Genomic DNA, 22,829 nt, shown 5'->3' with positions numbered 1-22,829 from the left:
AGAATGTAACGTCGAGGGGCGTACACAACATGTGTGCGGCACAGATTAGGGCTATATGGTTACACAGCAAACTTCCCCGTTAAACTGGTATGGGAAGCGCCCTGTTGATAACCTGCACCCATTGGAAACGGATCCAAGACGAGGTTAGGAAAATTGGAGACGTTCTACTAATGCTCCTGCCGAGGTCAAGGGCGGGGGGCGGGGGAGTCGTTGGCAACGCCTCCAAGACCCACAACGCCCGCCAGAAGAAAATGCGGCATCGCTAGTCACGGCTGCTATCCTCGGGATTCAGGGTGAACTCGGAAAGCTTGTCCAGGATCGGGCGGAGCGCGGCACTCAACAACGCCTGGTCCCTAGCACGTCTAACTGGTGTGTGTTTTAATAACAAACCGGCGTGCAGGGTAGGAAGGAAGCCTGTGCTTGACTCAGCGCAGCCCAACCCAGCTAACTAGGGAGGAGCCTGGAGCAGGAGGAGCGGAGGAGCGACGAGGCAGGCGTCAAGATGGCGGCGTCCGTTGAGGTGGACCTGCAGCCCTTCCATCTGGAGCAGCTGCCCACCGACCCGTTGCTGCACGTCCTTAGTCTTCTGGATTATAGGGACCTGATGAGGTGTGGGAGGGGAGCCAGCTGACTGGCGGGGCTGGGGGCGGGGAGGGGAAGAAGGCACCCCCAGAAACGGAAGCTGCCGGGCTGGGCGCGTTGCTTTGTGCCGCATTTCAGTTTTTTGCAGAGGCTGAGTATTTTCTCGCTGCAGCGGTTATTCCCCCCCCCCCCCCCAAATGGGGGGAGAAGCGAGGTGGTATGGGCAACAGGAGATGGAAAGCGCACGGGCGACGTTTTTTGGTTCCCAAACGCTTATGTAGGCTTCCTTGGTGGGTTATTAATGTGTGATTGGGGCGGGCCATATAATGAAAGATGTCTTAATGAGACATTAGAGACGATGGAGGGGGGTGTTTCTAGAGTTAAAGTCATTGCGTGGGGAGACGGGGATGTAATCTGAACGAGTAAGATCTGTGTGTGAGAGAGGTGGTTATTTTTTCTTTAGTAGAGGCTTAAGTATTAAGGGCTGTTCTGGATTGCAGTGTGAGATTTTCCTGCCATGGCAAGTGTGGGTAATAAGTGCCTTTAAAAGAGCTTCAAGCTGTTTTTGTGCTGACAGACAGGTTTCTTTCACCATAGTCTGGCTCTCAACAGGTGGTTGGTTCTGTGCAACATGTTGAGGCTGTCTTGGCCTAATGCTGCCACAGGGTGGGTTCTTAAAATCCTGTTACTGGATGAGATGTGAATTGGTAGGATCCTCAATGTAGAGGGGCTTCCCTTGTGGCACAAGAGAGATAGGACAAAAGAGAAGCTTGGGAAACTGCACTTCCTTGGACTTCAAGTAGCACTGTATGTGTAAGGCCAAATTAAACATTTCATGAACAATGTAACTGTAGTAATAGGAAGCGGTCATGGAGTGGAGGGGATGCTGTTTCCCTTCACTCCCACAATGAGAGAGCTACCCATGCCTCTTTGCCTCACAGTTAGAAAAGCAGCATGGATAGTTTTGACTGGGAAAACGGTTGGAGGGGGGAAAGCTTTGTGTCTTTTCTAAAGGTAAAGGTATCCCCTGTGCAAGCACTGGGTCATGTCTGACCCTTGGGGTGATGCCCTCTAGCGTTTTCATGGCAGACTCAATACGGGGTGGTTTGCAGGCTGGGTACTCATTTTACTGACCTCGGAAGGATGGAAGGCTGAGTCAGCCTTGAGCTGGATGCTGGGATTAAATTCCCAGCCTCATGGACAGAGCTTCAGATAGCATGTCTGCTGCCTTACCACTCTGCGCCACAAGAGGCTCTCGGTGTGTCTTTTCTACTGTTCCTCTAATCCAGAGTCCTTTGGCTGTTTCTCATTTTTAAAAAGAAACACATTAGGGATGTCTGTTTTGTCCTTCAGCAGCAAAAAAGAACATAGTACAAACTCACAAGAAGGTTTTCTCAATTGTGGGACCTTCTCTTCTGAGATATTCATCTATCCCCCTCCATCACTTGACTTTTGTTTCATTTTAGATGATTTCCTTTCTGCTCCATGTTTTGGCTGCTGTTTTTAATACATTTTATTTTGGGTTTTAATTGATTTCAGTATGTATTTTATGTTTTTCTTCCAATTGTTAGCTTCCTTGGTGGCCCTGTATGGGCCAAAATAGGTGCTCTATCTAGAAACATTATTCATTTATTTTGGTCCTGCTCTTGACAGTTTAAAACTTCCAAGTTGAATATAGGTGATAAGTTTTGAGAGACAGGTATGAATGCCAAATTATGCTGGTAATTCCCATATAGGTCCTCTGTGTCCCAGGAGTTCACAATAAAATAATGTAAAAATGTTGAGTATTTATTATAGCGCACAATTAAAAATAGAATAAAAACTAACAGCACATAAGACCAAAGGCGTTTCGACCCTACTGAATCTTCCTCAGTGGTCAGAACTGTGACAATACACTTTATATTAAATATTTATACTAAACTCATTATAAAGTGTAGCTGAGTGGTTGAATGGGATCTGTAAACCAATATATGTAAGTTTTAGACTTTTTGGAGACCACTTCCTATGGCATATGCCTAGGGTCACCACTCTTCGCTACTGAGAGTGTATCTCATGTGCGCCAGTAGGGTCGAAACACATTTGGTCTTATGTGATGTTAGTTCTGTAGTTTTTATGTAGTTTTTATTTTGTTTTTAATTGTGCACTATAATAAATAATCAACATTTTTACATTATTTTACTGTACAGCTCAACTTCTGAATTCCTACCTGTTAAGATTGGGTTGTGTTCTTTTTTGGTTTTGGTCCAGGAGTTCACAAAACAGACTTCAGTGACCTGACTTCTGTCTACTACTAACCTGTGAGTCTTCCTTATATCAGTAAAGTCGCTTTCTGCCCATTGATGCTGTATCACTTCTTATACTACCGCAAACAGTTTTGTTTACTTTGCAATTATTTTTATTTATTGATAGAGAAGATGTCTTCCGTGTAGATGTGCTACTTGCAGACAAAGACAGAGAGGACAGTTATGAGTTTCTGCTGATAGGCAACCTCAGCATGTGCAAGGTTTCTGTAGGTGGTTGGTTAGCTAAAATAGGAGAAATCCACAGGTTATGTATGAGTAGTTAAGGAATTTGTTGAAAGCAGTGGTAGGCTTGTGGTAAAAGAGGTTGCACAGTGATCAGACCACAAGCATTGTTAGCATTCTGTTCAGCCTCAGCAGAAAAGGGTAGCCTAAGCAGATGAATCCTATATCTGTATGAATCTGTAATGGAGTATAATCATAGTTGTTCCATTCTGTTACAATCCTTGCTTCAGACTTCACTGTTGACCATGGATGAATGATATTACAGTGAAAATAAATCTGATTTCATAAAAGATAGATGATGCTCATTGCCATTACCCTCCTGCTTTGAAACGTCCCTTTGTTGTAAGGCAGTCTCTCTGGATAATTGTCTATGCATTAGTGTTACCTGATGTTACAAAAATGGGGTGCTTCTATAAATAAATTAAAATGTTGTGGCATCTTCAATTAGCATTGTTGCACAATTACATTTCTTTAGCTGCAGTGTTCTAAAGTTCTCCCTAAGCATGTTTTTTTATGTTCGTATGTATATTGGGTCCAGTGTTTGTATGTATATTGGGTTGGATCCAATGTCAGTTTCTACCAGTTGAAGGCGGAGGGATTGTGTCCATGCTTGGCTGTTGTGGCCCTTTCTTGCCTACCTGGGGAGATGCCAGTTGCCGCTCTGGGGTCGGGAGGCGAGTTTTCTCCCAGCCAGACTGGCCTATTTCTTAGGGGAGGGGCATCATCTAGGCATAGAATTGGGGTCATTGTGGGTGGGCAGATGGTGGAGATTTTCCTGCATTCTGCAGGGGGTTGGCCTAGATGACCCTGGAGCTACCTTCCAACTCTATGATTCTATGAGGACAATTTTCACTGATTTCCCCTTACGTCACACCCCCATTTCGTTCATCATGCTGTTCCAAAGGGTCCTCTGTTCCCAGGGGTGGCACTTTGGGAAGCTGAGCTGCAGTGAAGAAGAGTAGCTAGAAACTTCTGTTCCATAAATGAAATTATGGAAAACTATGCAAAAGGGAGATCAGCACCAACCAACTGTTAGTGGGCAGGAGCATGGGGAAGAGAAAAGAACTGAGCACTCTTCGAATGTGATGTGTACAGGTACTGATCCCTAATCCTGGACAGCCATATCCAGGTATGGACTAACCTGGATGTTTTGTGCCTTCTATTCCTTCAGCTGGTTTTATATATAATGGAAAGAGAAGGCAGGAAAGCTTGGTGTTGAAATATCACATATTAATTCTTGGATCCTGATAGTAGCTTATTTGAACCACCCCTGCTACTTTTATACTAAGAAAATAAGTAAAAATTAGTATTGAGGATCTGTGTAAAATTATCAATTTGAACTTTTCTAAAGCTCAGCAAATTCTTCAGCTTCACTATGAAATTCATAATGTTACAATGATAAGTGCAGAGTCTGGTGGTTCAGTTACATCTTGATATTTTTTTAAATGTCTCTATTTACAGCTGCTGTTGTGTAAGCCGTAGATTAAATCAGGTTTCAAGTCATGATCCATTGTGGAGAAGCCACTGTGAGAGACGCTGGCTTGTGTCTGAGTAAGTATGCATAGCATGAAATTGGCATAAACTCTTGTGTTTGTGATATTGATGACTCTTCTACAGATCTGACATAATATCAGTTGTTTAAGTAGCTGAACAATTATTTCCGGAGGCCTGACATTTCATATGAGGATAGTAAACTGAAGGGTTTTACAGGGTATTTAAAAAAGATTTCTCACTTTCAGAAATGCCTGAGATTAGGTAACTTTGGTATTTTATTTACATTTATATAAATGATCCTTTATTACCATTTTTTAAGAAATGAAATTCAATTTCACATATCTGAAAATATCTAGAACGAAGTTTAAGTCAAGTGGCACCTTTAACACCAACAAAGTTTTATTCAAAGTATAAGTTTTCATCTGAGGAAGTATGCATGCACACAAAAGCTTAAACCTTGAATAAAGCTTTCTTGGTCTGTCTTCGTGATGTGCATGGCTGGTCTTCCATCCTTGCCTTCCTGGGGACAAGGAATGACCAATTGTGACCCTTCCTATGGCCAGTATGGCAGTGATCATGTTGTGCATGCAGTGGTGCGCAGTGGAGAGTGGCTGGATGGTTGTGACCTGCTCCCAGCCTCACCTGGTGGTGGTTTGTCTTCCTCAGGTTGAAGAGCCTTCGGACAATGCAACAGCCCTCTGATTAGCCCTCACTCAAAAGCCACCCAGAGGTTTCTGACAATGCCCCAGCTCCTCTGAGTGGCCCTGGGGGGAGAGAGAGAAAGAACCCTCTCCTGAGGGCCACTCAGAGGGCTAGCATGTTGTTGGAAGTACCATTAACATTTTATGTGGTACTAGAAGTAAAGCCCGGTGTGTTCAGGAATGCACTGGGGGCTAGGTAGGGGCTTTGAAGTAAGCATTTGAAGGGAATGGGCCTAGAGAGCCATCTCTCTGAAGTTAAAGAGCCTGCTAGCACCTCTCAGCATTAGGAGAGGCACTGGCCAGCTCCTTGGCTCCAGTGCCACTGCTGCAGGGTGCAGAGAGGCTTCTCTCTGCACCCTGAGGGTGGGGGGTGGAGCTAAGGCACTGGGCAGTATTTCCTCATCAGGAGAGGAGCTGAGCAGCTCCATCCTCCAGCATGCCAAACATTCAGGAGGCTCCTGGTGGGTGGGACTTGCTCTGGAGTCTTTCAAGCATTCAGCACTTCATGGGAAATACCAATCACTATTTATTTGGAAGAAGGTGATGTAATATTCTTGTGTTTGACATTCCAGTTAATTGCTGCTCATCTTAATACATACTCAGGTGTACAGGTTTTCATTTTCAAAGGATGTTTGTTAACAGTCACACAGCACACTTTTTCTGCTGACCTTATGATATTTTCTAGGATGAATTAATAAATATGAAGCAATGAATTAATAAATATGACCTTATGATATTTTCTAGGATGAATTAATAAATATGCTTTTTTGTAAAATAAACGAAAATTAAGCTATGCCATATGGAATAATATAGCACTTTTATGTCCTGTAGCTTTTTTTCTGTCATGTAAATCCTTTGCATCCTACGTTTCCATCCTATGGTGCCACTCCATAAGTAACCTAAACAATGACATGAATTAGTTCACCCTATTACTAAGTACTAGCTTCACCATCCTAATACCATAAAATCAGAGTCCAGTAGCACCTTTAAGACCAACAAAATTTATTCAAGGTGTGAGCTTTCAAGTGCAAGCAGTCTTCGTCAGACTAAGTCTGACAAAGAGTGCTTGCACTCGAAAGCTCACGCCTGGAATAAATCTTTGTTGGTCTTAAAGGTGCTACTGGATTCTGATTTTATTGTGCTACTTCAGACCAACACGGCTACTCATTTGAATCCATCCTGATACCTTTCTCATTCTGAAATGGATATCAGGGACTCATTCTCATATCACTGGTTTCTCCATGCCAGATGGATTTTTTTACTTAGCTAGTTGTCTTGTACACACTGCAAAAATTCAGCAAACGATTGTTGTTGGGCCATGACAGCCCTTTGTCTTACAGGAAAGCCAGGTTGCAAGTGAAGTAAGCAACTTCAGAATGGGAAACAATAAAACAGCAACAGTCCTTATTTATGTTTAGCCTAGACATTCTATCTGTTAGTGCTCTACCAGAGAGTTAAACAAAACCTAACAGGAACTGTAGTGCCGAGTTTTGACTGGATTGTATACCAAGCTTTTTTATGTAACTGAAGTTGGACTTCCTCAGTTAATGAAACTATTGACTGAAAAAGAAAATTAATAGGAGTGTGTCCTAGCTTTTGAGTGAAACAGCTATAAGCATATAATAGTCTAGTTCCTTTCTCATGAAATTTCCTGATCCTAATGGTCATCTTAAAGGCACTGCTTTGGTGCCCCATGCATTCTGAGATTGGCAACCTAGAGGGAGGACCTCCTGGGTCTTGTCTCCAAAACTCAGACACTCTTTTCCCAGGGTGATTAATCTGTCCCCTTCGGTTGCCATTTTCTATGGGTAGTTGAAGACTTTTTGTAGTGTTTGGTGTTTCTTCAGCGAGCCTTCCTTCCTGTCCAATGTTTCAACTGTTGTTTTTATGTTTGTACATGTAATATAGCTCTAATTTTAATTATATTTTTGCTTAATGTTTTTTATGATGTGATTTTATTATGTAATATTTTATATCTGTTAGCCACTTTATTGGCCCTTGTGAGGCCGAAAAGTGGGCTATGCATTTTGTAAAGTAAATAATTTTTTATTATCTTTTTTAGAAATGAAAAGTCTCAGAGAAATAAGAGCTGGAAGGCAATATTTATGGATTTGTATTCTGATTTAGGAAGATATATTCAATATTATGCTACACTTAAAAAAGCCTGGGATGATTTGGAAAAATATTTAGCAGAGCATTGTCCTCGGATGATTGGTTCTTTGAAAGGTACTGTTTACATGTATATGAACTTCTTGGATAACTTCGTTAATGCTTCCATTTTGGTCTCAGATGAAATGACAAAGAAGGTTTCTTGTCATGCAGCAAATATCTTTATCATCCTGGTTGCAATATTGAATGGAAAGCTCAAACATTTAATTAAAGGTAAAGGTAAAGGTATCCCCTGTGCAAGCACCGAGTCATGTCTGACCCTTGGGGTGACGCCCTCTAGCGTTTTCATGGCAGATTCAATATGGGGTGGTTTGCCAGTGCCTTCCCCAGTCATTACCGTTTACCCCCCAGCAAGCTGGGTACTCATTTTACCGACCTCGGAAGGATGGAAGGCTGAGTCAACCTTGAGCCGGCTGCTGGGATTGAACTCCCAGCCTCATGGGCAAAGCTTTCAGACGGCTGCCTTACCACTCTGCGCCACAAGAGGCTCGGTTTAACATTTAATTAGCTCTGCATAATTGCTTGTTCAGTTTGCTTCTTCAGCTGGCAACAGTTGTTGTGGCCGCCTTAGCCCTGTTTCAAGACACTGAGTAGAAATTGTGCTGACCTGTGGATTTTGCCTAATGATCAGAGTGCTAATTTTCATCCCTCATCTGCATGTTATTGTAAAAGATGCGGCAAGGAAAGCAAGCACCCTGTATTGTAAATTATTAAAAGTTATCCCTCCCCTTCCGCCCCCCCCCCCCCGGCAAGCTATGAAGATCAGTATTCTACCCACACCTACCATTATTCAGTACTGTACTTCTTCAGATACCAAGTGATTAAAAGAAAAGGTACATGTTTTAGTATGCTTATATTTATTTGGCTTTATTTATTTGGATTTTTATACTGCCCTTCCATATGGCTCGGGGCGGTTTACATAGAACATTCTTAGCATGAGCAAAGACATATCCAGTCCCCTTAGGACAGTGGTCCCCAACCTTTTTATCACCGGGGACTGGTCAACACTTGACAATTTTACTGAGGCCTTGGGAGGGAGGGAGGGGGTTGGTCTTTTGTTGAGGGATGTCGCCGCCTGAACCCCTTCTCCAGTTGCTTTCCTGCCGGCGCCCCTGACTTCCCGCTGCCAGCAGCAGCTGTGCAGTGCCATGCCGAGGAGGAGCCCCAGCCATGGCGGCCGCTGGAGAGCACCAAAGGTTTGCCAGCGGCAGAGCCAGTGAAAGAGTGGCAGGGCAGCCCCCGAGGCAGCAGCCAGGGAGGAGGACAAGGAGGAGCCGCGGACCAGTACCGACTGATCCACAGATGGTCTATTTCTGTATTCTTTATGCAGGATATTGGAAAAATTAATGCTATTTATCAATAAAGCTTCACAATTAGGGCACACTTTTGTGTGGGAGTAGCTCGGACATTGAATGCATTGTTTTTCCCTTTGATTTTTGTAATAATACCTTTTACAAATTTGGAAAAAGTTTTGCTTTCTTTGTGAGTATGTACCCCCTCACCTGCCACAGTTAAGTTAAAGTGGTGGGGCCACTACTAGGGACCAGATAGAATCTATGAACGATTAGTTGGCCTGCCTTTCATTTACAGTCTCTACTGTTTTAACTAAGGCAGGCTGCTTTTCCGTAAAGGTATCCCCTGTGCAAGCACCGAGTCGTCTGACCCTTGGGGTGCCGCCCTCTAGTGTTTGCTTGACTTAAAAAAGAAGAAATTACTGGGAGGAATATTATGCTAAAACTTACCTGTTAGGCTTGTATACACCAGTTTGTTTTGGAAACAAATCAACGTTGAGGTATTTATATATTATGTTATTTCAGGGAGGGGGGGAACAAACAATGAAGGAGAGAGGATTTGACCTAAAAAAGAACAATTGCTGACTTCAGTGGAGCTTGCTCATGAGTTTAGAATCGAATCCCAGTGTTATCTGCATTGACTGAAGGTATCTGCTGAAACTAAGTTTTTGAATATTCACAGACAGTGTGCAGGAGGAAGACCTGGATGCTGTAGAGGCACAAATTGGGTGCAAACTCCCTAATGACTATCGGTGTTCATTTCGGATCCATAATGGACAGAAGCTAGTAGTTCCAGGGTGAGAAAGCAGCTGTTAACTCCTATTTAATTATTGGCTGATTCATAAGTATTCAAAATTACTAATCAAGTCAATTTCTGCTTCTCCCCTCCCCTTCCTCCCTTTGGTTTAGTTTGATGGGAAGTATGGCACTTTCCAATCATTATCGTTCTGAAGACTTGTTGGACATTGACACAGCAGCTGGTGGTTTTCAGCAGCGGCTTGGATTGAAACAATGCCTGCCGTTAACCTTTTGCATTCACACTGGATTGAGTCAGTACATGGCTTTGGAGAACGTGGAGGGTCGCAATAGTTATGAGATCTTCTACCAGTGTCCAGTAAGAGACATGTGAATAGATCGTATAGACAAGGCTAATGCTACTAATTCTCCAAAAGCTCATATATTGTATGATAGACACAATGTTATTGTGTATGCACGAGAAAGAAATCTAAAAATTGGTTGTTTGTCACTTTCAATTCTATGGGTCAACTAATGAAGAGAGATTAAGCATTAACCTCTCTGAGTTCTGCAGGGCCTGCAAAACGGAGCTCTTCCGCCAAGCATTTGTCTGAGGCCGGGTGGTGGCCCGGGGGCTAAGATCAGGCCCCTCTCCCGGGGGGGGGGGGAGGCCAGTATTAGACTGGCATGGTTCCCCAGATTGTTCAACCCTATGCCCAATTATCCATCTGCTCCCTTCTGCCCATCCAGTGGGCCTGTATGGGAATAGTTTTATTTAATTGCCATCCTTGTGATTGAGCATTGTTTATGGGGTTTTAAAGGGGAGTTTTAATGGTTTTAATGTACTGATTTGTATTGAAACATTGTGAACCGCCGCGAGCCAGCTTCTGAGAGCGGCGGTCATACAAATTGAATAAATAATAATAAATACTAAGGGGTATAATTTAAATAAAAGAAATGGAAGGTTGGTTGAATTGTGGACGGAAACCTCACATAAGTGCCGAAAGATAGAATTGTGTGTGAAGTGCTGTTAAGTCACTTATGGTGTCTTATGGTGACCCTATGAATTAATGACCTCCTTGCTCATGTCTTGCAGACTGAGGGCAGATTGAGTCAGTCTATTTTACGTTGGGTCTTCCTCTTTTCCCTACTGCCTTCAATTTTTCCTAGCATTAGTGACTCTTGTCTTCTCATGGTTAGAACTGGCCTGTTAAAACATTTGGTTGTGAGTCTACCTAACAGATGTGGGTTTGTTCTATATAGGCTTTGATAAGTTACTTGGATGTAGAAGCACCTTTGCTTGATTTATGATGTTTGAATGGATTTGTTAAAGTGATGAGAAAAGCAGGTCCCTTGTAATTGATAGTTATACATCTGAAGTTCTGTTTAGTCACCTTGAAATAAAATTCCTGCTTTAAAATTGTGTATCAACATGTTGAACCATGGTGTCAGTTTCATAGATATATGTTGAGTGCACAGCCAAGTTTTATAAAATATTAATTATCTCCTCAGTAGCTCATTGTGTTTTACATCCTGTATTCATTCAACCATGCAAATAAGTTCACAAAAGTTACCTAGCCTGCTTACTCAAACATACTAGCATATTTCTTCATTATTATGGACTAACATAAATTAAAGAACACCTTAAAAAACATGGCTTTCACTTTATAAAGCAGACACCACAGATATGATCAACAGAATGAAACTGAGCTTGCATTTGTCTGCAAATTTATTGAAAGAAATCTTATTGTCACAAAGAAATCTTACTATGTCTCTTGAGAATCCATTTTGAGATACAAATAAACTTTTTTTCTTTTTTTCCTCACAAAGGATCAGATGGCCCGAAACCCCTCTGCAATTGATATGTTTGTTACAGGTAAAATTATTTTGAAACTTGAATGGGAAACAGTTTAAAGAAGAAATATTGTATTTTAACTTTAGGACACTGCAACAAGTTAATTGCAAGCTCATTTGTAAATAAGCAGGGGTTTTATATGGTGGCCATTTGCATACTTAGGAACAAATAATACCATATACTGCAGCATCCCACAATGAAACCCTTTTATTCCCTTGCTAGTCATCTACATGAGGGATGCTGAGAAAGACTGGGTGCAAAGCAATGCTTAACTCTTTGGGCAGTTGCTGATCCTTCATCTTTCTCCCTCCACACTGCAAAAACAAAAGGGAGAGGATTGTGGCACCTTTTACTTCCATTAGGATATCATACCAGTAATCACAAGATGAATGCTGGTCTGCAGTACTGATGAGGAAATAGAATATATGGTGCTTACCCTTCTCTCTCCATCCTGCTGCAGGAAGCTGCTAGATGCAGGTGTGTGTGTGGGGTGGTGGTAGGAGAGCACTGGATGAGGAAGAGGAAGCTCTCCTGTCCTCTGTTGCATCGCATTCCCTTACCCCATCTTGCTGCTTCATGGGAGAGAAGCAGTGACCAGAGTTCTCAAAGCCATGATGTTTGTACAATAACTTGACCTTATATTCTGTTTTGTAAATCTGTAATTTGAAATACAGTAGAGATCTTTTTCATATTCCTTGGGAAAACATTTTGAAGAAGGGGATCAGAATTGATTACTTCTTGGCTGCTATCATTATCTCTTGGCCTTTAAAGTTGTTCACAATAGAATTATGTGTATATTATATGGTGCACACCCACAAATGATTCTCATAATTTTTGAAGGAAATATTATATGCCAGTGACCTGGCCCTAATATGGCTTGTCTTGTCTAATTAAATTGTAGGAACTCATTCATAGGCAAAATATTTGAGAAGTGGCTTGAGTATTGATAACCACCAAGATTTTACCCTTGTAGTAAAATGGGAAAAATATTTTATTTTGATATTGGTAATCAACTGACTGATTTTATCTTTCCTCTCTGTTTTTTGGCATTTAGGTAGTTCTTATTTGGAATGGTTCACCTCCTATGTAAACAATGTAGTGACTGGAGGCTATCCCATCATCAGGGACCAGATATTCCGGTACTGTGGCTTTGGACTATAACTCCTGACTTGCAGTATTTTATTAAAACTCAGAGAGATGCACTGAAGCAACCTGGTGTGTGAGAGAGCTGTGGTAAAAACAGAATTCATTTTTGGGTTAAATGTAAAAGAAATCATTTGCTTTGATACACAGCAGCTTTATGCCATATCTGTAATCCACACAATTCTGAGTTAAGGGGAAAATGCTGCTCAAATTACAAAAATTATCTGATTCCAGAAAGAATGAACTTTTATTTAAAAAATAGAAGCAGCATCTTCCATGGCATATTCATGTAGGTACATTTAACTTACTGTGAACAGATTAATTTCAAATGGTTAACTTGCTATAGCTCCTAGCCCAGGTAAAATTGAAAAAAAGAGAGGCCCTATATAAGAGGAAACAGAAGGGAAGCAATGGCCAGAGGCTCTACATCCAACTAGCCAGTGAGAGGGTGGGACCAGCTGCACCTGAGTAAGAGAAATTCTTTCCCTCCCAGATCCTCTTGTGTGCAATAACAGTATCCAACAGATAACTAGTAGCCAGTGATGGATCTGGGTTGGTATAGTGGTTGGGAGCGTGGACTTCTAATCTTGTGAGCTGGGTTTGATTCCCTGCTCCCCCACATGCAGCCTGCTGGGTGACCTTGGATCTCACCACGGCACTGATAGAGCAGTTCTGACTGAGCAGGAATATCAGGTCTCTCTCAGCCTCACCTCCTCCACAGGAGGTGTCTGTTGTGGGGAGAGGAAAGGGAAGGCAGTTGTAAGCTGCTTTGAGACTCCTTTGGGTAGAGAAAAGCAGTATATAAGAACCAATTCTTCTTCTTTCATGAATTCATCCAATCCCTTTTAAGGAGGAAAGTGATCAAATCCTCCTCCTGCATTTGCATCAGCATTTGCATTATGATGATTGCATAAGAGACAGGAATGGGTAATTTTGCCTCTCCTCTTCAGTGTAGTTATTAGTCCCTGAATCTCAGAATCAACTTTCTCAAGATTGGAAGAGTGTGCTGTGGGGAGTGAAATGTGGACTAAGATGCACTGGAATAAGGTTCACAAATCTATAGATCCAGGTTTTTATCAAGAGGAAGCACAAAGACATTAATACATGGATGGTTACTTATTAGTAGCACTTTATTCAGGGGAAAGTTGTGTTTTCTTTATTCCAAATGAAGGTGATGACCGTCTCCTACAAATAATAGTAAAAACTGTTGCTAATAATTGCTTTAAAATAACCTTTACAAGTTAAAATCAAAAGGAATTCCCTCCTAACTGGAACAACATCAAATAAGTTTGTTCTGCCAGTGTTCTAAACCTGGTGTGACTATGGAAGTATGCAGCAAGCCAAATATGTGGATATTTATGGGATGTAACATCTTTTACAGTTTGTACAGTCTCCCCTTTGGATATTGCATCCCTTTGCCTTCAGTTGAAATCTTGAGTGTCAGCTAATTTTACCATTTTGTTGGCATCATAATAATCTACCTGCTGCTAGAAATTGTATTCCTACAATTTGACTGTTGACATGTTTATGGCTAATGGTTGACTGTTTTTAAGCAAAAAGGTGTTTTTTTAACCTTGAAGTAAAATAATTGTGCTGTTTGAATAAAGCTTACAGTGTGCAGTTTTATTTGATACCCTGTGAAAGTGTTTTAGAGAAGTGGAATATCAGAATATAAATGAACTATTAATATGTTTATTGCAAACAACAACTTTGCTAGTCAAGTGTGTGGGTTGGTGAAGTGAAAAAGATAGACATAGTCCTATAGCAGTTCTAATTGGACTGTAGAATGCAATAATTGTCAAGTGAAAACTAGATTCTACACTGAACTATTTTTCAGAATTTCTGTTTAATTTGACTTTCATTTAATTTTTCTCCCCAGATATGTCCATGATAAAGATTGTGTAGCAAGAACAGGAGACATTACTGTTTCAGTCTCTACATCATTTCTACCTGAACTCAGTTCTATACATCCACCTCACTATTTTTTCACCTACAGAATCAGGTAACAGTAGTAAACAAATTATATGTTGACATTGCCTATTTGTTTGTTTCATTATACCTCTCATGTTGGGGGCTTATTAATATAGCAGTTTTATTGTGAACGGTGTATATTAGTAATGTAACTTTGTCCATACGCCATTGTTCAATATTACTTTCTTTGTGCAATGAGCCTTTTTCCACCTTTCTAAAGTTGTGCAATTCGGCTGTCGAAGCAGAGTTCTGCGCCTGCGTGTGTGCGTCGCCCAGCACACCGGTGCCCACACCTCCACCCCCCCCCCTTTCCCGTGCTGCTATGGGCAGGAATGGCTTTGGCAGTCAGATAACACAACCTTACTTTTGATCATGGAGGTACCCCTGAAATATTTTTCAGGCTTCAAGGTACCATGGAAATTATGTCAGCTGGCCACACTCCCTGCCAAGCCCCCATATGCAAATAAAAACAAAAACCACCCCCATCTCCTTACCCCACCACACCATGGCTGCAATGCCTCGTGCACAAATAAAAATAAATACAAAATAGCCTCACCTCATATATACCAATAAATTGAAATAACACATCTCTCCGCAGTATCCTTACCTCGTCATTAGAATCATAAGAGTTGAAAGGGGCCATACAGGCCATCTAGTCAAACCCCCTGCTCTACGCAGGATCAGCCCAAAGCATCCAAGAAAAGTGTGTATCCAACCTTTGCTTGAAGACTGCCAGTGAGGGGGAGTTCACCACCTCCTTAGGCAGCCTATTCCACTGCTGAACTACTCTGACTGTGAAAATTTTTTTCCTGATATCTAGCCTATATCGTTGTACTTGGAAGTTTAAACCCATTACTGCGTGTCCTCTCCTCTGCAGCCAACAGAAACAGCATCCTGCCCTCCTCCAAGTGACAACCTTTCAAATACTTAAAGAGGGCTATCGTGTCCCCTCTCAACCTCCTTTTCTCCAGGCTGAACATTCCCAAGTCCCTCAACCTATCTTCATAGGGTTTGGTCCCTTGGCCCCAGATCATCTTCGTCGCTCTCCTCTGTACCCTTTCAATTTTATCTACGTCCTTCTTGAAGTGAGGCCTCCAGAACTGCACACAGTACTCCAGGTGTGGTCTGACCAGTGCTGTATACAATGGGACTATGACATCTTGTGATTTTGATGTGATGCCCCTGTTGATACAGCCCAAAATGGCATTCACCTTTTTTACCGCTGCATCACACTGCCTGCTCATGTTTAGTTTACAATCCACAAGTACCCCAAGGCCTCGTTCACAAACAGTGTTACCTAGAAGCGTATCCCCCATCCAGTAGGCATGCTTTTCATTTTTCTGACCCAGATGCAGAACTTTACACTTTATTAAATTGCATCTTGTTCTCATTTGCCCATTTCCCATTGTGTTCAGATCTCGTTGAACTCTGTCTCTATCTTCTGGAGTATTTGCCAGTCCTCCCAATTTGGTGTCATCTGCAAACTTGATGAGTAGTCCCTCCACCCCCTGCCAGCACCAACTACGCAGCCTGATTCACCTCCATTATCTTCCTCTCCCGACGCATTATTGTTGTTGTTATTATTATTATTTATTAATTAGATTTATTTCCCGCCACTCCCCGTAGGCTCGTGACGGGTCACAATAGTCCTATCCCCATTAAAATACCCATTAAAAGACTTTTAAAACAATCCCAACATGGTGGAAGCTCTCATTATTCCTATCCCCTTCTATCAGAGCGGCAGGGAGGGTGGGGAGGAGATCTAACTTACTAGGTCCGGGGGGGGGGGGGACGGGATGCTGGCACTCATTCGCTGACCCCAGGGTAGGCGGTCCCTCAGGTATGTGGGTCCCAACCCACGTATAGCCTTAAAGGTCAAAAACAGAACCTTGAACCTGATCTGGGCAGCAATTGGCAACCAATGCAGCTGCCTCAGCACAGGCTGGATATGGGCCCTCCAAGGTGTACCAGTGAGGACCCGAGCAGCTGCGTTTTGCACTAGCTGGAGTTTCCGGATCAGAGACAAGGGTAGGCCGGCGTAGAGCGAGTTACAGAAATCTATTCTGGAGGTGACTGTCGCGTGGATCACTGTAGCCAAGTGGTCAGGAGACAGGTAGGGCGCTAGTAGTTGGGCCTGGCGAAGATAGAAAAACTCCTGACCCGCTACTCTCTTGACCTGAGCTTCCATAGTCATGGAGGTATCGATGGTCACCCCCAGATTCCTGGCCTGGGGCGTGATGGTAAGTTGCGCTCCTGCCAGGGTGGGTAAGCGCGCTGCCTGGTCCTGCCCTCTGCCTCCCAGCCACAGGACCTCCGTCTTGGAGGGGTTGAGTTTCAGGCGACTCTGCTCGAACCATTCAGTCACTGCTTCCAAACATCTGGCGAATGGTTCCGGGGGGGGGAGTCCAGGCGACCGTCCATGAGGAGATAGAGCTGGGTGTCATCAGCGTCCGGGTGGCAACCCAGCCCAAAACTCCGTACCAGTTGGGCCAGAGGGCGCATAAAGATGTTGAATAACATGGGGGAGAGGACTGCGCCCTGCGGTACCCCATAAGGGAGTCCGTAGGGACATGAGAACTCTTCCCCCACCGCAGCCCTCTGGGTCCAGTTCTGGAGAAAGGAGCGTATCCAGCACAAGGCTGTGTTCTGTATCCCCGTGCCGGTGAGGCGATGGATCAGAAGGTCGTGATCCACGATGTCAAAGGCCGCCGATAGGTCCAAAAGGACCAACACGGCTGACCCACCTCTGTCCAGCTGGTGACGGAGATCATCCAAAAGGGCGACCAACACCATCTCCACCCCGTGGCCAGGACGGAAGCCCGACTGATATGGATCGAGTGCTGAAGTTTCCTCCAAGAATGCCGAGAGCTGGTCAACCGCAGCCCTCTCCACCACCTTGCCCAGGAATGCCAGATGCGATACTGGGCGGTAGTTAGCAGAGTCCTGCAGGTCCAGTGTTGATTTTTTTAGGAGAAGGCGAACCACTGCCCCCCTTAGCCGCTCAGGAAACTCCCCCGAACTTAGGGAGGAGTTGATGATGTCTCTGAGCTGGCCTCCTATCACCTGGCCACCTCCCTTGAGGAGCCAGGAAGGGCAGGGATCAAGGGGGCAAGTGGTCGCCCTGACTGAGCTCAGCAACTTGTCCACTTCGGGAAGAGAGAGCCGCTTCCCTTGACAGGCAAGATTGAAGAGAATACCACTTGTGCCCCCATTTGCTTGAGCTTCCTCCCCAGATCTTGATAGTCTTTTTTAATAGGAGCGATGGTATTCATGGACATGTCATTCGTTCCCACATGGACCATCACAAATAGGTAGCGATCCGTAGATTTGAGGAGTTTGTGCAGCAGTTCTGAAATGTCTTTAATTTTCGCCCCTGGCAAGCAACACACCTCTCGGGTTAGGGGGTCGGGCCCAACCACATGGCGATCCATTCCTCTTAGCAAGGAGTCTCGAATTACCAGTACGCTCCTTTTTTTTTTCTTAACTCCATTTCCTTCTATCCCCGTGGCATCTTCTACAGCTACATGCCTTCTTCCCTGAGACCTTAAAAACCAGTTATGTATTCTAGATAGTATTCGTAGATTTTGCTGTGGGGTATTTGTAGGAAGCTTTGCTATGGGAATGAAATCATGTTAAATTTAATACTTTGTCTGACTTGATAGAATTGAAATGTCCAAAGATGCACTTCCAGAGAAGGCTTGTCAGTTGGACAGTCGATACTGGAGAATAACTAATGCCAAAGGCGATGTAGAGGAGGTTCAGGGTCCAGGAGTTGTAGGTAAGTGATGCTTTTCTATGCTTAGAGAATTCTGTTTGGAACTATGCTGTTTGGAACATCCTTGTGTGGTCTGCTTAATGGTATAATATTTGTGTCCATTGACTGGCAGGGGTGTTTCATAGTAAGAACCACTTAGGTTCCTGAGATCTTGATTATTGATTTTATCTACTACTTCTGCATCTTTCTCATGGTGTACCAGGCATTCGTTGGAGAAGTGACTGACTACTAGCTTAAATGTTAAATGCTGATGGAGTTACAGGAGGTGGGGCAAAAACGTGCGAAGATCATTGTAGCACATTTACCAGTGTTTGTATAAGTTATTCCCCTTGGAAGTTACCTTATTCTTTATCTCTCAACCCCCCCCCCCCAAGCTCAACAAAGCCAGGCTTTTAAGAGAGTAATGGTGCAGGCAGGCTCCAGCCTTTCTCCTTGCAGTGTTTTGCCAAAACCAATATTGTCAAGGTTACAGTGTACAAAGATTTTTCTATACCCAGACAGAACGTTATATCAATGTCAATATTTGTTGTAATAAAACTACAATTCTAAAAATATTAGTGTCTGAATGTTTCCAATTCTGCATGTGAAGTAGCATCACCTATTTCCTGGACTTGAAATTCTTTAACTTTTGCTTTACAGGAGAATTTCCAATAATAAGCCCAGGGCGAGTTTATGAATATACTAGCTGTACAACATTTGCTACTACATCAGGATACATGGAGGGATACTATACATTCCATTGTCTCTATTACAAAGACAAGTTTTTTAATGTCACCATTCCTAGATTTCATATGGTTTGTCCAACGTTCAAAGTATCCACAGCACGCATGGTAAGTTGGGGAAACAGGATGCCAGTGTGGTGTAGTGGCTAAGAGTGGCAGCTTCTACTCTGGTGAGCCAGATTTGATTCCCCACTCCTCCACATGCAGCCAGCTGGGTGACCCTGGGCTTGTCTCAGCCTGAGAAAGCTGAGTAGTCCTGTCAGACCTCTCTCAGCCTCGCTTACCTCACAGGGTGTCTATTTTCGGGAGTGGAAGTGAAGGTGATTATAAGCCACTTTGAGACTCCTTTGGGTGGGAAAAAGCGGGTTATAAAATCCAAATTGTTTTTAGGATATTTCTTTAATTTGCTTTCTTCCTTTAAAAAATTATTATATGAAAATTCAACAAAACCTTCTGCTGCCCTCCATATAAAAAAATGGCTTATGTGTTGGACGAAACACGGAAAAATGGATTCAAGCTCTGTTAAATAAATAAATGTGTGGATTAAATCGTGCATCCCAACTTGCTTCCCAGTCTATAGAATGAAGGCCCATTTTTGAATGTTTTTAAACAACCTACAGTGGTAACAAGGCTTGCAGCATTCATAGGAAGCTGCATAGTGCTTTAGCTAAACCTAGCCAAAACTTCTAGGATGTCTTCAAGGACAACAGTACATACAACTGGTTAAGGTAGTTAAACCTTCAAGTTACATAAAGACATTTCAGTGTAGTAGTTTCTGAAGTACTGGTCTACCTCACTTTTGAAGTCAAGGCTGTAGAATTACACTTTGATTTTTTGCTACCAGAGGTATGTCCTATAATATATAAAACTTAAAAAAAATACACTCTGCTCAAAATTATGGTTGTGAAAAAGCTACAGGGTCCAAAGACTTTGTACTGAATAATACTTTAGGTAGCTGTAGAAAACAACCCTAATAATTGCAGTCAACACGAGGCACTAATTTACTGGAGTTCTACTGCGATTCATAATGCTTTTTAGATATATTGGTACCAAAAATATCATTTTGGTGGGAGTTTTTGAGGGAATCTCTGCACCTAGCTTGCATGGCTTATGTTCTTTTTTTCATTAGGAAACCAATCATAATGAATGTGCTATGGATGAGGATGAAGACTCAACAGACACAGATGAATATGAAGACAGGCATAGAATTCTGGACATTCCTGCTCCTTCTGGACATTGCCCATGGCAAACCTGATCAAGCATTCCAAAAACTGTTGTCCATTTAAAGTGGATTCTGAGGGGAATAACTTGTACAAATATTTTTGAATACTATACATAACAAGCAATGGAGCCATTAGCATGACTGCTGGCACCAATTCAATCTTGCTTCTGACCAGATGTACACAAGGATACTTTTTTAATCTGATGTTTTGGAGAAAATTTGTGGGGTGGAGAAATATAGGAAATCTATAGTGTGGTAAGGTTTGTTCTTTCAGACAACTTGAAGTTAGGGGTTCTCATACATTTAAAAGTTATTTAAGATCAGAATGATATTGGTTTTGTGTGTGTGTGTACAAGTATAAGCAGCATAACTTGGGAGATGGCAAAATGAGAAAAGTAGGCATGGCACTTTTACAATGATTTTGTATTGTTCATCTCTGCTTCAAGCAAATGGAAGCCTTGCAGTTAAGTTTATGTAATCATTGAGTGCTCTTGTATATTTTAACATTAACATATCAATAGTCAGGAAATTCTGAAATGTTTGAAAGGGAGCTGGTATTTTTATTCAATTCCATATTTGGTCAGTGATCCTATTATAAGCCTTTGGAAACTGAAAAGTATATCTACTGCATTTCTCCATTTTATATAAATAATATGTAAATAGCTTGATTTTCTCCCTCATATGCCATTTAACTATTGTGATAAATGGTTTTAAGTATAAACATGTTTTCCTGAACATCATATGGAGTTCTATAACTACATTTCTTTAAAAATCGAGAGGAAATTCAATACTGGTCACCCCTGGAATATGTGTCTTAATGGTATGTAAGTGTGGGTGGGATTTCTGGGAATGGATTTTGGTATAGTTTTTTAAAATCCTGTTCTATGACTTGCAGTTGCAGGTAGGCTATGGTAGTATTAAATGGTTTCTAAGTAAATGAGTGGGGGACCCATGAAATGGCAGGGGGGGGGAATTCATTATTACATACACATGCACACACCAGTGAGGCTCTAGGACTCACCAGCCAACACCAAACCCAGCACACGGAGTGACTGCCTGCTTTCACATCTGTTGATTCTGCACCTATGGTGATGGTTGGCATCCTTTCTTGCAGCTGGACATGCACTGAGTGTTAGTGTACTCCACCATCAGGCTCACAGTCACTGTTAGTGTCAGCCGCCACCAGACTCAGAGCAATAACCAGTGTCTCAATCTTCCACAGTGCCTGGCTATAGCACTTCCCTGAAATACACAATTGTATTGGGGGGGGGATTTAAATTCCCTCTTTTGAAATTTATGATTATGTAAATAGAGCACTCAATGAACTACTCAAAAATCTCCTTAGTCTCTATGTGGTCCCAATCCATGGATTTAGTTATCCACAGATAACTACAGTTATCCACATCAGGGGAACTTTTCTGAATGTACTCCAATACACTGTTCCATATCATCCATCTATTTGTCGAAGAAGGCATACGGCACAAGGTTAGTTAGAAAAAGAGTTGGTTCTTATCTGCTGCTTTCTCTACCCGAAGGAGTCTCAAAGTTGCTTACAGTCGCCTTCCCTTTCCTCTCCCCACAACAGACACCTGTGAGGTGGGTGAGGCTGAGAGAGCCCTGATATTACTGCTGGGTCAGAACAGCTTTATCAGTGCTGTGGTGAGCCCAAGGTCACCCAGCTAGCTGCATGTGGGGGAGTGCGGAATCATACCTGGCTCTCCAGATTAAAAGTCTGCACTCCTAACCACTATACCAACCTGGCTCTATACCAACCACTATACCAATGCCTAGTAGCCATTGATAGACTTAATCTTAGTTCTCTGTAATCTCTGTTGTTAGTCTACTACCCATCAGCTATTTTCAGTGTTAATTTCCACTTTTTCCATAGTAAAAATGTATAAACCGCAATCACATTTCTTTCCCTGACATCTTATTTTAAAACTGAAATACTGCACATTCATTTCCTATAGAGAAATTATTCTTAAATCATGTTGGTTGTCACTTTTTAAAAACCTTTTAAAGTGTGCTTACAACTGTACATAATAAACTGTCGACTGTACTATAAGAAGAGTAGCTGCAGGTTACAAGGCACTATAGGTCGTCCATCAGAGAGGCAAAAGCTGGGATTGAGCTGAGACTGGCCAGGGAGGCCCACTATAACGAGAAAGATTCAGATATATGAGGAGCAAATGCAAATGAGGCAACAGGTCTGCTGTTGGGTGAAGATGGAGGACAAAGAAAGCAGAAAGGCTCAGTACCTATTTTGTCTCCCTTTACCCCAGAAGAATATGGACACATCTAGGGATAGTAGGCAAAGTATAGTGTTTGGGTGGTGGGTTGACATGGACAGAGAGGTTGTCGAAAGGCACTTGGCTGCACGGAATGAATTCAAATCCCCTGGGGCAGATGGTGTGCACCCAGGAGTTCTCAAAGAACTTTCTGGAGAGCTTGCAGAAACTTTGTCCATCATCTTTAGATTGAGAGGGGACATGATTGCTCTCTTTAAGTATTTAAGTATCTGAAAGGTAGTCACTTGGAGGAGGGAGATGTTCTTGTTAGCAGAGGATAGGACCCACAGTAAAATGTTCAAACTGTGTAGAATGGTCCCAGCTAGATATCAGGAGGGAAAGCTCCCTGGGGAGG

The 22,829-nt window shown here is 42.6% G+C and overlaps 1 protein-coding gene across 4 annotated transcripts; it reads left to right on the top strand.

The window, feature by feature from the left end:
- Positions 1 to 121: 121 nt before the first annotated feature.
- Positions 122 to 20,926, top strand: FBXO3 (F-box protein 3). 4 transcript variants are annotated; one of them, XM_077322124.1, is made up of 11 exons: positions 122 to 143; positions 4,569 to 4,658; positions 7,365 to 7,528; positions 9,446 to 9,560; positions 9,673 to 9,877; positions 11,329 to 11,374; positions 12,408 to 12,492; positions 14,376 to 14,498; positions 18,130 to 18,245; positions 18,882 to 19,072; positions 20,094 to 20,926. In XM_077322124.1, the coding sequence occupies exons 3-11, from the start codon at positions 7,408 to 7,410 to the stop codon at positions 20,217 to 20,219; spliced, it is 1,128 nt and encodes a 375-aa protein (XP_077178239.1). In that variant the 5' UTR covers positions 122 to 143; positions 4,569 to 4,658; positions 7,365 to 7,407; the 3' UTR covers positions 20,220 to 20,926. The 4 variants fall into 4 exon arrangements, with proteins under 4 accessions (XP_077178239.1, XP_077178236.1, XP_077178237.1 ...); XM_077322121.1 differs by lacking the exon at positions 122 to 143 and adding an exon at positions 404 to 609; XM_077322122.1 differs by lacking the exon at positions 122 to 143 and adding an exon at positions 694 to 872.
- Positions 20,927 to 22,829: the final 1,903 nt, after the last annotated feature.

The sequence above is a fragment of the Paroedura picta genome, chromosome 2 (genome assembly GCF_049243985.1).
Source record: "Paroedura picta isolate Pp20150507F chromosome 2, Ppicta_v3.0, whole genome shotgun sequence".
Taxonomy (NCBI): Eukaryota; Metazoa; Chordata; class Lepidosauria; order Squamata; family Gekkonidae; genus Paroedura; species Paroedura picta.
The sequence above is the reverse complement of the archived record's forward strand: the minus strand, read 5'-3'. Positions and strand labels throughout refer to the sequence as shown.

Coding starts and splice junctions, on each gene's coding strand:
- FBXO3 (XM_077322121.1), top strand. CDS start 503: ATGGCGGCGTCCGTTGAGGTGGACCTGCAGCCCTTCCATCTGGAGCAG. Junction 11,375..12,407: donor AATTGATATGTTTGTTACAG/GTAAAATTATTT, acceptor TTTGGCATTTAG/GTAGTTCTTATTTGGAATGG. Junction 18,246..18,881: donor TCAGGGTCCAGGAGTTGTAG/GTAAGTGATGCT, acceptor TTTGCTTTACAG/GAGAATTTCCAATAATAAGC.